The sequence below is a fragment of the Xenopus tropicalis genome, chromosome 7, assembly GCF_000004195.4.
Source record: "Xenopus tropicalis strain Nigerian chromosome 7, UCB_Xtro_10.0, whole genome shotgun sequence".
Classification (NCBI taxonomy): domain Eukaryota; kingdom Metazoa; phylum Chordata; class Amphibia; order Anura; family Pipidae; genus Xenopus; species Xenopus tropicalis.
Genome location: NC_030683.2, coordinates 99,301,826 through 99,319,255, shown reverse-complemented (window position 1 = coordinate 99,319,255; position 17,430 = coordinate 99,301,826). Strand labels below are relative to the sequence as shown.

At 39.0% G+C, this 17,430-nt stretch overlaps 1 protein-coding gene across 2 annotated transcripts in view; it reads left to right on the top strand.

The window, feature by feature from the left end:
- plekhg5 (pleckstrin homology and RhoGEF domain containing G5) overlaps positions 1-17,430 on the top strand; it is a 187,643-nt gene that overhangs the window by 122,977 nt on the left and 47,236 nt on the right. For both annotated transcript variants that reach the window (XM_031905609.1, XM_012967360.3), the window contains 3 exons: positions 1,300-1,360; positions 11,058-11,149; positions 17,190-17,326. In XM_031905609.1, the coding sequence (XP_031761469.1) occupies positions 1,300-1,360; positions 11,058-11,149; positions 17,190-17,326 (290 nt within the window). The remainder of the gene's footprint in view (positions 1-1,299; positions 1,361-11,057; positions 11,150-17,189; positions 17,327-17,430) is intronic.

Here is a 17,430-nt window from a genome sequence, read left to right as displayed (position 1 = left end):
TAGGGGTGTATTTATTAACATTAGGGACAAACCGCACTGGTTTGTTGTACATAGCAATAAGATCTTTGCTTTTTTTTTGTAGGTAACAATTCAAATCTAATTGCTGATTGGTTGCTATGGGCAACATCACCGGTGATGTTTGTCTCCAATATTAATAAATATGCCTCTTGTACATTCCAGGGCACAGCAACACAACTGTTCAACGATTTCATTTTGCACTGTGACTCTGTACCGCAGACACCATTACTGAGAAAGTAGCTTGAGGCCTCTCTGTGTTCAATATTGGTGTCTGTAAGTACAGACCTGCAGTGCAGAATGAAATCAATTAACACATACGTTGTTGTACATAGATCAGATACAGCTGCAATTGGTACTGCAAACAATTGTCCAACCAGGGATTCTTACTGTATGGTTTGGGACCCAAAAAGGCCCCTCATGCTTTTTAGGTTGGGTCTTTATGAACCCCCAAATTAATGTGATTGCAGGACAAAAAAATAACCCAAAAAAAATATTTTTTGTTTTATTAAAGAAAACATAATTCTAAGCAACGTTGCTATATACATTCATTACACATTTGTAATGGTTTTTAAGTTATTTGTATATATAATTGCAATTAAGCAGTGTTTGTCTTTCCTTTTCAATCCTTTGCTCTGGGGGCTCTGGCATTTGAAACAATGTAACACAAGGCAGCAGACTGACAGACCTGTCATGCTGGAGGAGACTGACTTTTGAAAAAGTCATAACCAGGAGTTAAGCAAATGCTGTGTTCCATTGGAGTTACATTTACAAATAACTTTTGTAGCACAAAAATTTATACTAGAAATATTTTTTTTTATTAGGCAAAAAAATATTTTTTGGGTTGACGTGTCCTTTAAGGCAAAGGTCACATAGTTGATTTTGCATAATTTAGGTTCCCCGAAAAGAAGAAGTATAAGTTAGTTCTAACCTATGTAAGATATGATACTTAATCTATGAATCGGGACCCAAATCTCCATGCAATTGAGGGGTGGGTTTCCATGGACCCTTTAATGCAGCCCAATGTCTTCCTATAATATATTAATTAAAATAAGGTACATAATTAATTTCAGCCCTGCAGTAGGGCAGGAAGGGATGGCTCGGGTGCAAGCAGGAGACTAGCAAGGCTCATACTGTCCCAGCCCTCCAGGGAACAGAACTGGCGTCTCTGGGATCCAGCCTGTTGCGTGATTCAGCGATACTCCCTCGCACCCTTTGATGTGTCACTTCAGCTTTCCTTCACTAATACGTCGGTTTTTTTGCCTTTCACTTTCCATCCTACAGGGACAAGAAAGCTGCAGGCCTGAAATTAAGCAAGAAGAAAACCAGGAGAAGGCACACAGATGTAAGTAGAAAAAAAACTAGTTCTTTAATGACCAGAAGATCTTTTTACATGGACGTCTTGAATATGTAATTCCTATTTCCTCCCAGGAGTGGAACATGCAGCTGGGTTTTTAGTGAAACAAAACAAAACCAAAAATTTCTTTTAAGACCAGCATAAATTGTAAGATTGATTTAAAAAATATGTATATATTTCGCCAATATTTGCAAAAAGCAGAACATATAGAATGCTACACAACTGCCTTTTGCCTTAACCTATGTAACCCCTTCCGTTTTTAAATGAAGGCTAACTCCAAAAACAATAACTCACAAGGTTGCAATGTTACAGCTTATTCCCAGGGGTCAATACCCTGCTAGGCCTCAGCTGTGCAACACATTTTACACCTGAGCTCCAATTCCTCTGGCGTATGCTTAGTTCCATGGTGATGCCCATGGCGGCCACACCTTGCCTTTAGTACATTGTGTTTGTATTACAAATTTATAATGCAAGCAACAAGTCACTGTTCAGCCTTACTTTATGGATTTGTTATAATTACCTAAAATAAAAGGAGACATTTGCTTCTGATCTTTCATGTGCCCAGCTGGACCCCACTAGAGGATCTACATTTTCTATATTTATATCCTTGCCAGTCAGGCCCGTATTGAAAATCTGTGGATACTGGCAAATGCCAGAGGGGCTGCTGTAAGATGCCAGAGACAATCATTATTATTAGGCAGTTGGGGTTGTTGCTTGGGCCTCTGTGTACTTGAAATGCCAGGGCCTATTTTGAATCATAGTCCAGACCTGCTGCCAGTTCAACAATTAGAGTAGGATTTGGGGTGAAATTTTTCTTGATACACTTTGGAGTACTTTAGCAGGGAGGACAGTAATGACAATATTTTGTATACAGCATCAATAAGCTTATCATGAGCAGGACAAATGTTGATGCGGAAATAGGGCTTAAAACCAGAATAGGGCTTGAAACACATCAACACTAAATTAAAACACTAGTTAAAATACATGATCTTATCTCCCACAATTGGCAGATACCTTGTTTAGTTGAGCTGAAAAAACTCTACCATGTATCTTATTAATAATAACTGAAGATTTTTCTTTTTAATATACCAAAATCTAATGGCCAGTTGTAGTAACTCAAAGTAAGAAGCGAAATGCCCTATAAACTATATAAAAGCAGAACACTATTTTATACACTTTATGCAAACAAAGACTTGTCATCACACTCTTATCTAATATGTTGTTACTAGTCCGGGGTGCCAGACTCCAGGCATCAGCAAATGCAGTGACCACCCATGCAGGGGTGAGACTGTAGGCTGCTGCTCTGGGCATGTATACTCATGTGAGGATACTCTGCAATCCCACCTCAGTCCAGAATTATTAATAGCCAATGCCTCTAGAATGTCAACCAGTCCCAAACAAGACTAGAAATACTGTGGCACGGGAAAGACAATCTTTACCTTTTAATGGAACTTGGTAACATGTTGGCTTAGCAACAATGGCTGCAGTCAGTAAGGAGGAATGGGCATTGTTCTTCTTAGCCTGTTTAGAACAATGTCAATTTAAGTTTAACATCTGCCTTTGCACGAAAAACACCAGGATGAAACCTGTCTCCATGTGAAACAGTGCCCAACTCCCATTACCTCCATACAGTGACTGCACTGGATTAAATTACAAATTACTACTATTACTATTTCATGAAAAGTCTTCTTCCCTGAAGGCATAACAATGCAGAGCTGCTTAGATTAGCCAGCCATACTAATAACAATGATATCTAATCTAGAAATGAAAACACATTTTAACTTGTTTACTATACATGAAAGCCCAGTTGGCTTGTACAGATCTAACCAGATAAGGTACAATTAGAGTGTGGCTTATGATGGAAAGTGCTGCATGCTTACTGTATATATGACTACAGGAATAGTAAACATAACATTCAGATTACTGTTTAATCAATTGAAAACAAAGGTATCAGTATAAAATATTTTTAACCTTTTTAATGTCAGCACCTTTTCATCTTGCCATTCCACTTGTTGCTATTAAGCACACTGCATGCAATAGGTCAAAGGAGAACCCTGAACAGTAGAATATAGGGCTTTGGAACAAGGATGGTTTTTTACCAGCTTTATAAATGCTATGGTTGTTGGCATTTTAAGTGTTCATTATGGGCATTAGCAATGAGGCATGGACTCACCAACCAAAGTTTTTGTGAAACTGCCCAAAAAATTCGGCACATCAAAAAAATTGCGGTTGTGTCAAATAATCCGCTGTTGCATCAAAACCGTTGTCTTTTTTTCATAAAAGTCATCCGCTAGCTGCATTTTGGGAATTTTTCGCCATTTTGCAAATTTTTCAGCAGTTCCACAAATTTTTTGGTGAAGCGGAATGGGACAGATCACTAATGGGCATGTCTGATTGTTCTATCAATTGGCTATACATACAAATGCCCAAATTGGATTTATCCAGTTAAAGGTTGCTAAGACCAACCAATCAGAATTCTTTGCTGTGTGGATGATAGCCAGAGGCCCCATTGGTCAACCTGTCTTCCAACTGGCTGATGTGGTTCAACTGCAACAAAGTTTGATTAGCCAGATCACTCTTTAAAGGACAAGTCAATCAAAAATATAATTTTTTGCCAATTTAAAGAAAACATAATTCTAAGCAACTGCAATACACATTTATTCCAAATTTGCTTGGTTTTTAACTGAAAAAAAGCTTTGTTTCTTAACCACCTCCATTTGTGTTTGGAGTGCGCACCCACCAGAGAAATTGTGCTTGTGACTGCTGGGTCTCCCTTTGCTACGGATCTGGGGCGCTGCACCCAGACCATTGGATCAGTGTGGTGAAGGACCGGGGCAAGGCACCTGGGCCGATTTTATGAAGGGGTGAGCAAATGCTTTGACTTGCTGTTTAAATTTTGATTAAATTTATTGCATGGCTTAGAGCAGACTTTGAATAATTGTAATACTAAGAATTGCCATGACAAGTAGCTGCTACTAGTAGCTCCGTGTGTCTTCACCCTTAGAAGCAGTGTTTGCCTGTCATTTCTATTCCCTGCCCTGTGGGCTCTGGCATTTGAAACAATGTAACACAAGCCAGCAGAGTGACAGACCTGTTTTGTAGAGATGTTCGAGCAGACGAAAATTCGACCCGCACCCAACCCTAACATGCCCTCTCCCAAACCTCGCCTGACCGCTGCTCTGTGGCTATTTATATACCTGTGCCTGACCTTCCCATCTCTGACGTCACGGAGGGGGCAGGGCAAGGCAGACGCGCATATATAAATCGGCGCTCCTGTAGGCAGAAGTGGGGCTCAGTTAGGTCGCAGGCGGAAAGGGCGGCAGGAAGAGCTCGGCCCAAACCCACCCGTGACCCGAGGAACTTATGTGCGTGTTGGCCTGAACCCATCCGACCCACAGGTCCTACGAGTCCCCCGGGTGTCTGAGTGGCCTGCCCATAACTACTGTCTTGCTGGAGGAGACTGGCTTTGCAACTTTGTTTAAAAAGTAACAACCAGGAGTTCAGCAAATGCTGCTTTCAGTAGCAATTACATTTACAACTAACTTTTGAAGCACTAAACATTTTGGATGAATTCACATTGGAATGTTGGAATTATGTTTTCTTTTATTAGGCAAAAAATTATTTTGGGGGTTGTCATGCACTTTAAGGGCATAAACACGTGTAATGATAAAAAGTGGCAAATCTGCAAGCTTGAAACAATACAAAAGGAAACATTACATTTATCTCTTAACATTGCCATTAGAGGAATACAGAGGGGAAAATGAAAAAGGAAGTTAAGCAATATCATTACATCTGTCAGTGGTGGGGTGCTTTATTATATACAGTACAACTGGAGAAGGTTAGAAAAACATTTTCAGATAGGCAGAGCACGTACTGCCTGTAATACAACTGACTTGCACGCTCTCCTCCATGCTCTCTCAGCATAGAATGGTAACAAGACGGCATTATGTGGGTTAGAAGCAGGCAAATTCATCCCTATTTTTTCCCAGATGTCTATTTCCTATGATACAGATCATCTTATTGGTTTTCAATAAAAAGGGCTTATTTATCAGAGGGGCAAAAAACAATTCTTTAAGGAGTAGTTCACCTTGAAATTAACTTTTAGTATAATGCAGACATTGCTATTCTGAGACAATTTGCAGTTGGTCCTAGTTTTTTATTTTTTTATGGTTTTTCAGTTACTAAGCTTTTTGTTTAGCAGCTTTGGTATTTCAGCCGCTATCTGGGTGCTAGGGTCTTATTTACCCTAGCAACCAGGAAGTGGTTTGAATTAGAGATGGCAATTTAAATAGGAGAGGGCCTGCCCAGGATAAGTAATAAAAAGTAACATTAACAATAAAATTGTAGCCTCATAAAGCAATAGATTTTGGCTGCCAGGGTCAGTAACCCTCATTTGAAAGCTGGGAAGAGTCAGAAAAAGAAACAAATAATTCATTGATTTATCCTGCTGTTTTTACTTTGGAAAAGCATGACATGAAATATTGACATTTAACAGCCTCAGGAACAGGATGCCCAGATAATAGGGTGCTTGGGCAGGTTATTCTCAGGTAACATTTAAACAATTAAAGGCATAAGAACTTTAGACCCATCTGTATGACTTTTGTCTTCAACTTTATGACGTGCAACTGATGTAACTGTGCTTCTTTCACTGATCCAGAATTATGTGTCAATCATGAAGCTGCTCGAAAACTTGTGATTGTGCACCACTACTTAGCACCACTATGTGGCCTAGGTATCCAGCTTTGAGGTCGCCAAGCGAGCGGATCTTCTCTCGATATCCCACACCTACAGGTGGGTGATATCGGGTGAATTCAGGCTAATTTGGTCGTTTGGCCCTGGGGCCAAACAATTGAATTTGAACGTCAGTAATAGGCGCAGTCAGTTCGGGGAACCACATCAACGAGCCAATGCGTCCCCAAACCGACTACATTTTTTAACTTGCCCGATTGATATCGCCCCTACACAGGCCAATTAGCTGCTGAATCAGTCTAAGGGACCAATATCGGCAGCTAGAATCGACCCGTGTATGGGGACCTTTAGTAAGTTGTATGCAGAGGTATATAGCCCTTGTAGCCATGTTTGCTTTTTATTTTTATGCTGCACTTGTATTATTTATCACCTGTGCAAGTGAATAAGCCCTGTGTGTACAGTGCAGGAGAGTGTGTGCATACACAATGTTTTGCGCTGCAGCAAAATTACTCTGCACCGGTCCTGGCACACAGGGACTCCTACCTGGCCCTTTTAACAAATTGTATTGTGGGCTAACTCTTAGGCTAATGCCACACAATGCTGATTCTTGGCCTGTGGATATATATATATATATATAAACCAAGAATCAGCCCCTATGCTGGCATTAACCTTTTCCTGTGCCTGCACCCAGAGCCATTGCATCAGCCTGGGTGCAGGCACACAGGGAGGATTACGGCACAAAAACAGGCAAGTATGCATTTTGTGCTGAAATCCAATCTGTGTGCCTGCACCAACATGGGCCAACACAGATAAACGCAGGCCGAGAATTGGATAAACACAGGCCAAGAATCAGCCTCATGTGGCATTAACTTACTGGGCTTTGGGTTGGTCTCTCCTAGACTGCGGAGACTTATTCCCTCCCCACCAGAATTGACCCCTTTTGCCTACAATGCCTAACCAAGAAAAAACACTATGACACCAGGGCTTTTCTTTATGTGGGTGGAGTTCGGCCACAGCTTTATTTCATAACATAGAACAAAACAGTCCTTGCCATGTAATACAACTTTTCCAAACATCGCAACAACAATTTTTTTATTTAACTGTTTCAAACGAATGCCGGCCACTGCAAAGCAGTGGGCATGTGAAAAACCCTCAAAACACCACCAGAAATTAAATGGCCAAGGACTGTCCCCCGCCATTTGCTGTGACAAAACGTAATGTAAATTATACAATAAAAACTTTTTTTTTTTTTTTTTTTTTTTGAAAACCTGCAAATAAAATTATTTAAAGCATGCAACTAACAGATTATGCCGACCAATGGGTGTAGCTATTTGCTCTTAAACAGGGAGGGAGGGAGGGAGATGCAGCTCCGTGCCTGCTGTGTGACCCCTGCAGAGAAAACTGGCAAGCAGAAGGGGAGGGGTGAGTAAAAGCTGCTTTCTTTCCCGCCCAGTAAGCTGACCTCATTAACTCCTTGTTAGCTGGAGGGAAATCCTATGTAGCTCGGCTCCCCAGTCCCTCAGCGCTTTCTTTAGGCATTTCAGCGCTTTCCATCCTCTGCTTTAGGGATCTGAAATGGTGTCCAGACCCACAATTTTTGAAACATTACTTGTTTCTTTTCATATTCACTGATTACTATTTGTATTAAAAAATACAATCAATGCTGCATTGGCTGGAAAAGGCAGTGGTCAGTAGTTGCCTTCTTACAGTTTATCCCTTGCTTCGATTATAGGGCTATTCAATCAAGTCAAACTCTAATTAAGCTGTTTGCATAATTTATGGCCAGTGGGTTGGTTTTGCAGATTCCGAAAATCATTATAAAAGAGCAAGCTAACGTTTTGTCAACACCTTAAAAAAAAGTAAATTAATGTTTATGGATTCATGGGAAAGATTTCGTCATTGCTGCAGATTATGTTCACCTTGGGAATGCCTTCAGGTACATAAACAAGCGCTGAAGGAAAGCACCAGTGTCTAGTGATTGATTCATGAGCTATTTGTGCATAAAGTAGCATCTGTTTTTCTTACTATAATATACTGTGTGCTTATTGCGCAACATGGGATCAGAACTTAAATCCAGGAGAGTCATTAAGGGGTTTTAGCAAAAACAGGTACTTGCCACCCAGTACAGCAGTTACATGTTGTGCACTCCAATTTTAGCCACTAATATCCAAAACTGCACAAATTTGAATTTGCAGTTAAATTATTTTAATATTCTTTAATATTTAAATATTTTAATTTCAAAATGGCAGTGCCCCAGCTATTAACTACAAATCCCAGCAACCTCTTCACAAAACCTATTAACTCTGAAGTGTGTCTGTTATTGTTGTTGCTTACCCATGAGCCTACTTTCCAAGGCTTACAGTTTCATGCCCCCAGGCAGTCCCTTATTCTATGCGTGTCACTGTGCATGTCTGTCTCTTTATTTAGATTGTGTGCTCTGTTCTATTGTATGTGCCAACTTTATTATTGGCTGTGTCTTTCCTTGTAGACGATAATAGGAATTTTTAAGATACAATCTGGTGACATACATTCCCATATAATAGAATTCAGCTGTATATTGTATATGAACCCTTTGTGAATTGAAATAGCTCAAGCACAAAACAGACCCCATGCAAAAAGTTAATTTGAGAAGCTGGGTTCTTTAAATCAGACTGGGTAACCCAACCTACAACAAAACGGGGCCACTGAGTCTGGAGCATGTGCATTGTTACACTCTCCTGCATAGACTACAGAACAATACAGTGCCTTGCTTGGGGCCCCACTGTTTGTTTTCCTATGACACTTGTTTATCTCTTGTTTATGCTGATATACAAGTTGTTCTCACATGGAAATAAATGCTGTGCCATTCACTGAAAGATGGGTCAAACCATTACAGCATCCCCTCTTACATTTGCCAGAATCCACAGATTGCCAGTCCGGGCCTATCACTACCTCCATGCAGCCTTTCTGCTGCCCTCTAGCTGTGATTTACGAAGAAGTAAAAACGAAAAACAAAAATAGGTAGAAACACCATATTTTATATGCCGATTTTACAGCAACAGTAATGATTCAGGCCTTCATAGTTGACCACAGGGGGGATTTTGGACATCTTGGATTTTGGCTGGAGTGTCAGTGACACTCACATGCTCAGTGTGCAGTGTGTTAAGGAGCTAGACTTAGAAGCTCAGATCAAGCAAAAACTGAAATATGCCTGTCATAAAATCTGATGCTACAGGGCTGATTATTGAATTCTGATGCACATTGCACTGGTTCCTGAGCTCCAAGTAACGAGAATCAGAATTCATTACTAATCAGCCTTGTATAGGGACTTATATAGTCTATGTATACTGTATATCATGAAACTGTCTCAAATTCACAAATCAGCAGAATCAGCTATTGGTGGCATCTTTGGAGGCACAGATTTTCACTATAAAAGGCTGTGGTTGCCTTCGGCTGGTACAGAAGCCCAAAACCGTATGTGTAGCATCTGTACCCTACTTTGTTACGGGTTCATTCTTTTTTAACTAAATGTTCTAGCCTCCTCCATATCTATGGCTCTTTATGACTCCAAGCCCCTCCAACAGGATAACTTAGTTTGCCATATTTAGTTGAATATAAATTAGAGTTAGTGAATTAGTGCTAGAATTAGTGCTCTTGCTATGGCTGGGACATCCTCCACAGACAACAGTAGATAAATTAACAGATCTTGAAACTTTGCATTAATCAGGAAGTGCCAGCTCATATAAAAAGATAAAATAATGATGCTATATTGTTAAATGGATGGAGCCCTTAAGCAAGCTGGAAGCCATAAAATAATTTACAAGACTACAGAATACTTGGGAGTTGGCCAGCCTTAACATGTATGATTACTAGTCAATGGTGTGTGTCAAGATTTTCCCAATGAACTGTGGCCAGCTTTACATACAGTTTACAGAGACCAGGCATGGACCAGTTGGTGTCACTAAGCTTATCCCTGACATTCCCATGGGCAGACAGGTTTACCCCATATGTCTTAGTTTAAAAGAGATCCCTAAAGACTGATGACTACTCTCTGATGGCAACTTGCAGAGGGGAAACAGGGAGTCTTATATAGTTAATTAAACTATTCTGTATCTATAATTTTAAATAGATTTAACTAATATGTAAGCTCTACGGGGCTGGGACCTCCATCCTCTTTTGTCTTTGACTCTAAACTTATTGCAACTGTATTTATCTTGTATCTATCTGTATTTATTGTTGTACTTTGTATTTATCTATTATTATCTTAATAATCCCCTGTTGTATTAATGTATTATTCTGTACAGCGCTGCGTACATAAGTAGCGCTATATAAATAAAGATATACATACATACATACATACTAATCTCCCCAAAATGATATCCCACTGTCGAAAATGTAAATCCGAAATCACAGAAGTTTCCTCTCAAGGCGACTAATCTCCCCGTGTGCCAAAGCCCTTACAGATAAAAAGTAAACTTTTTTAAAAAAATGTATTTGTTTAAAATAAAGTCTATGGGAGATGGCTCTCACATAATCTGGAGATTTCTGAATAACACATTTCTAGATAAGGGATCCCATACCTGTAAACTACGCATTTGTAAAAATATACTTTAGCACTTAATTCTGAATAGATCATGGTAGTCTAAAATAGTTTTTATATTTGAAAACCATACATACATATTAAACCTCCTTATTTATATGACAAACACCAGTGTAAAGTTGCACACAAATGTGCCACGTATCCGCACTTGTTCCTAAATGAACCCAACAGCATTTCTGCGGCAGCAAATATAAACTGAAATAGGCCATGGAAAAGGATGTATTCCAAATTATAGGCCTGTGGTGTGTTTTATTGTGTTGCCCATAAGACCATATAACCGAGATTAGAAATCCCTCCACATCTGTGTTTGTCTGATATTGTAGAATTGTTTGATGGAAAGGATCAGTATAATCACACAGTATTGCTTGGACACCCTCTGCCGAGCACAATAATATCCCACACTTTGTCTCTTTACAGGACCCGAGCAAGGAATGCTTCACTTTGAAATTTGATTTGAATGTTGATATAGAAACTGAGATTGTTCCTGCCATGAAGAAGAAGTCACTTGGGTAAACCATTTATTTCGTAGCTATAGCCTATATTCATATTCTGCTGCTTTTACTCATTTTGGTTTCCATCAGAGAGCAAAGCTAAAGTGAATATGGCAAATGGAAAACAGCAGGACATAAATACTCACTCAGAGAATGGAACCACAGGCACGCACACAGGCAAATGCACACACACAGCACTGAAGAGATGATGAACTTGTTGGGCAAATCAGGCTTCCAATCTGGGCATCTATTTTTCACTCTGTATCTAGAAATGTATGGTCACAAACTGGTCCAGCAGGATAAAAGGAAGACTCCCAGTGAACTGTGGTCTGTAGTCAGTGATACGTCAGCCTGACACTGTTAATGGTGGGCTATGAGGATTTACAGTGTTTTCACTGTAAACAGTATCCAGCCTATTGCATCATAGATGCTTCCATTTTGCTAAGTTATGCATCATTTTAATAAAAAAAAAATAGGCAAAAAATCCACCTTCTGCATATATCATACCAACTGTAAAAGTATATTTTCCTTCTCACTGATGGGTGCTACCTCTCTGACCTTATTACTCTGTACAATCCTAATCAATGAGTGGCCAACTAATATAAGAGCAGCAGATGCCCAGGGCCCACGCATATTTAGGACTGCTAAAATGACTATAACTTGGTACATTTTGGAAATCTAATGGTCAGTTTTACTTGATTTTAATAACCTAATTTCTGCTAACATTATTACAAGCACTCCCTAATCCCCCTTGGTGTGTTTAAAAGCCTTCCTTCAGATCCACTGATTTATCTACTTCCAGTTTTAATAGATTCCGTCACAAACCCTCTGATCTGAAAACAAACATTCATGATTCTCTGAGGTTACTCCCTATCAGCTACGACTGTATAAACTCAAGCAAGAGCCAGTATTATGTCAGCAGATCCCCTTTATAAAGACTAGACAGTACAATGTGGTGCCTTTTGCAGAACTGTTTTGTTATTCTGTTGGACATCATTGCTGAAGAATAATGTTTGTTCTTTTTGGCTGTTTTAGTCTCCCAAAATGAGATTCTTGCTTTTTTCAGCTCTTATAGCTGAATATATAATTTCATAATTATTATTATTGTTATTATATAAAATAAGATCTTTGGAAGTAGTTGAAGAGGATTATAAAGAATAGACAATAGGTGAGGCAAGATAGAATGCAGGTCCATCAGAAATCAATAGTTTGATATAAAGGAAATGAAAATGTAATTATCCATCTAATTAAATGCAAACGTAACTTCCTTTAATACGGTTTATTATCCACAATTGTTTTAATGTGTCAAAGAAACACTATAAACGCCATTTTTATAAGACACCACGATGTGAGTAAATGCTTTATACCTTTGAGCAGAAGCTCATTTGACTTATGACCTTAATATTCTATTTCAAGCAATAACTTAAACATGAAAAATGTTCTAAAATTTACAGGAAAAGCAATAATTTTGGAGCCTACCTATCTGCTCCCTCATTTGTTTACCCTGATTTACCAAGATTTGCTTTTCTGCTTTACACCCCTCATTCCTACATGGCTGGCTCCTCTATTGCTGGGACAGACAGAGAACGACAGCAACAGGCATTTCATTCGACGGCCTGTATTCAGCCACTGGGAAAAAAAGTTAATCGAGAAAATGACCTTTTTGCTCTAAATAGTCCTCTAACTGTGTTCTGTTATTACAGGGATTGTCTCATTAACATTAGAAGCTAAAGGGGTACTGTGCACCTATTGAGCATCAGAGATGCCCTTTCAGCCAGGAATGCTGAGGAAAGGTCAGGGAGATATTCAGTATTAGATTTTAGAAAGGTGAATCTGTTGCAAGTATAACTGAACTTCAGGAAACTTTTCACATGACACAGAATAAGAGGGATTTTTTTACTTTATTCAACGTTCATTAGGGTAGCATTTTTTTAATTGGTCGAGCAATGAGCTGTAAGTCTATTCTCTGTTATCTGATTTTCATTAGTAATATTTGATACTTAGAGAGAGAATCCCTTTATTTACACTCAGTGCAACAGTCTGATGAGTACAATTATAACACACATGCAATGCTCATGTATTGTGGAATGTCCCTAATTTCTTTATCAACACCATATTACAAAACCCCGTGGCTGTCTACTCTACAGAAGAATACCATAGTACCTCAGGAAACCCATGCAAGCACAGGTTGAACATTCAAACCCCTTGCAGAAATTGCTCAAGACAGAACTAAACTCAGGGCCACAGGGCTGGACCCAGTAATGGTTCTAATTGATGTTAGATTCCGTGTGTGTGAACCATGTGGACAAACTTTTAACTAATACTACAGTTAGTATTAGTGGTTGTATATATAGTTTATGTATTCTATTTATTGCCAGGGTCATTTTATGAAAGCTCTGCCTGTATTCCATCTTTGACTGTATCATTATCGGTTATTTGTATAACTTTTGGCCATAATAAAAAGCTTGTCAAGATAGGACTGACAAGCTTTCTCCTAAATTAATGTGGTTATGGATTCCTAGAGCAGGCTTCCTAATGCCTCTTTATTGCCAATAAATTATTAGTAAGAATGACTTTGCTTCCTCCAATCCTCTATTATATTTCACTAGAACATTTTTGTCCACCTGATAATATGTAGTGGGACAATAATTTCTTATATAGAATGTTCTAGGGCCGGGTTAAATTGAAATGATGGTATCATACAATGAATTCTATGGAGACTTTGAGCAGAAAGGCCATAAATTCCATTGGAGGGCCATATCTAGCCCACGGGCCTCTAGTTGGGCATCACTGCTCTAAAGCAATTGTGTGGTTTCCAGCTTATGATCCCTAATGTTGCTATACCAACTACAAAAAAAATGATTTTGTGATTTTATGATCCTTTTAATATGTCAAAGCATCATGATATTGAATTAAATGCCGGGGTGGGAGTTTAAGGAATTGTTAAAGGGAATGTAAACCCAAACATCAAATTTTGCCCAGCAAAAGAAAATATCATTCTAAGCAACTTCCCAATTCATTACAAATTTTTTTTTAATAATTTGTAATTGCTACTGAAAATTTGCTATTTTTCCCTAATTTTTGAACCAATGCAGCAGAAGCCAGCTAACTGGCAGCTCTGTCTTGGCTGACTTTTGTTATACTGTTTCAAGAATCAGAACCAGGAGTGCAGAAAGGGACAGATTTGATTGCTATTACACGTACAAATGACTTTGAAATCACAGACAATTTTCAATGAGAGTATATGGGAAAGCTGCTTAGGATATTTGGGTTTTCATTGCCTTTTATGTACTTGCAGTGACTGAACTGTGTTTCCTTCAGGTACCAGTGACTTATTTGTCCAAAACCATATTAATTCCTTATTGGGTTCCCAAGGGTCCAAAGTTACAGGACATCCTGAGAATGAGGTTAAGAGGTGTCAGGAAGTACGTGTTGAATCAGTGGTACCACACGACCTGACCTTAAAGTCTCTGCTTTGTTTGTGCCGTAGTCACAACCGAACTGCAGTCCTTATAACACAACGGAGATTTGCCCTAACAACTCTGTTTTATTCTTTTTTCTCAGAGATTCTGCTCATTATTCAGATTGGTTGTAGAAAGATATCTTACATATTTTACATAAACTTAGGGCAATAACCTTTATATATTTTTCTATTTATGTGTGTGTTCTGTTGTATAACCCATGCCAAGATACAATACCACCATAAATTGATGCATGAAAAATCCAGTTGCTCCCCTTACCTGTGGACAGGGAGTGAAGACATGAGGGATGCAGGCAGACGGGTGCGGGGAGTGGGCGAGCCGGGGCTGGGCCATCGCGCATGCACGGGTCTTTTCAATCACATACGGAGCAGTGGGGGAGAGGTCCCCATTGCTTCGTATACGAGAAAAAACTTTAATATTTTGCTGCGGCGGGGCAGCATGCCGCCCCTCAATTTGTGCCGCCCTAGGCCTGGGCCTTTGTGCCCTTTCCACAAATCCGGGCCTGGTAGGGGTCCCTGTGCACAGGGCCCTTCCGAAGATTTTTTCTGTAGTCTGCCCACTGCAGACTAGTAATGCCTCTGCAGGAGAACAGGTGTATTGCAATCACAGCAGCAGCTCCGTCTGAAGTGTTTTGTGTTGCACTTATTAATATACTGGGGGTTTTGGAGGATATTCTTTTCAGATTAAATCAAATACATAACAAGGAGCAGGCACTCCAAAATATCCCAATGTAGCAGTTCATAAGAGTAAAAGCAAAGTACAGGTATGGGACCTGTTATCCAGAATGCTCAGGACTGAGGTTTTCCGGATAAGGGCTCTTTCCATAATTTGGATCTCCATGCATTAAGTTTACTGAAAAACCATAATAGGATTATTTTGTCTGCAATAAGGATTAATTATATCTTAGTTGTTATTAAGTACAAGGTACTGTTTTATTATTACATAGAAAAAGGAAATCATTTTTGAAATGTGAATTATTTGCTTATAATAGAGTCTATGGGAGTTGGCCTTCCTGTAATTTGGAACTTTATGGATGGGTTTTCAAATTGCACATGGCCTACAGAAGGAGCAAAGCTTTATCTGGGCGTCTAACTCCATGTTCCAAAGTATCACTTCATTTAAATAGGCCTTCCCATTAAAATGAATACTGTGTCATACTGTGCTGTGGTAAGCTGGGAAAGCCATATGATGTCAAAACAATGCAAATGTGTTGGCCTATCAGGAGCCCTTTGTAAGAAGTATGTTCTGTTGATGCAGTTGGGGGCTGTATGTGAAATGCTACTAAGGAGGCATCCCCCACAAGTTTAGCCTCAGTGCACATCATGCACATTTTTGTACATAGTGGAAAATTGTCTGTGTGAAGTCCACCCCAGCAAAAATCACAAGGGCCCTGTAAAAATGCTAGGTAAAGATGAAGAACGAGCTTTTTCGATTTGTGGCTATACGTAAGCACTAGAAGCTGTAGAACTGAAATACTGTGTGTCGACCACATGACAAAGATACCAGAGGAAGTGCATCACAAACCTCTGCGAAAAAAGGTCACTCCTGCTTTGTGAAATAACACAACCTTCTGTATCGAGATGCTAAATTGATACTGTAGATATCACGTAGATTGTTTATACATAGTGGATATTCTGCTGTCCTTAAGCTACATACAAGTGCAAATTTGTGCTCTAAATCAGACCATACTATCAATATCTGTATGTTCTTTTTATTATTTTCTCTTGAATTTATGGTATATTTTCCCTTAAAGGGGCGGTTCACCCTCAGGTTAACATTTAGTATTTCATAGATTGGCTCCTTCCTAACAACTTTTCGAATGGTCTTCATTTTTTATAGTTTTTGAATTATTTGCCTTCCTTTCCTGACTTTTACCAGCTTTCAATGGGGGTCCCTAATCCCTGTAGCCAAAAAATTATTCTTCTGTGAGGTTTCAATTTTATTGTTATTGTTACATTTTCTTATTTTTTATTTGATGTAGGCCCTCCTCTATTCATATACCTGTCTCTGCATGGTTGCTAGGTGTAATTGGACCCTAGCAACCAGATTCCACACTGGAGAGCTGCTGAACAAAAAGCTAAATAATTAAAAACCAAAAACACACAAATAATAAAAAATGAAGACCAGTTGCAACTTGTCTCATAATAGCATTCTACATCATACTACAGGTTCATTTAATGGTGAAGAACCCATTAAGAAATATGATGTGTGTTACTGTATGATCCTCCTAGCATAGGGGGATGTGAATTCATGTGAATGCTCAGTAGTACTTTTTTTTTTGCACATTCATTTCAATTTTACTCTAATGGCTGAAAATGAGCATGAAAACCCCATAGACTACAGTGATTGCCCTTTGTATCACATTCTTTTGCCACTTCAGAGATTTAGGACCAGATATTTGGGTACAGGGCAGGGTAAAAGTTTTGTCTTACAAATAAATTATGGAGATATAGTGGTCCTTTTTTTATTTTGGGCCAAATGGATGATCTACCATGACTTTTGTAAGAAGCATATTCACAAAAATGTCCTGTATTTCATCGCTCATATTCGCTAATTACCATCTTTGTCCTTCACAGAGAGGTGTTGATACCAGCTTTTGAGAGAAAAGGAATTGATCTGAATAAAGTGGATATATTTTTGGACCAGTCAAATACACCGCTGTCACTCAATTTTGAAGCTTACAGATTCGGAGGGCATTATTTAAAGGTTAAAGGTAAGAATATCCTGCGCCATAAAATAGTTTTGGTTAATTAAAGGCAAAATTTAAAAGGTTTTTTTTTTTGCATTGTGTAAAAAAAAGTGCCATTCTCTCTTTTT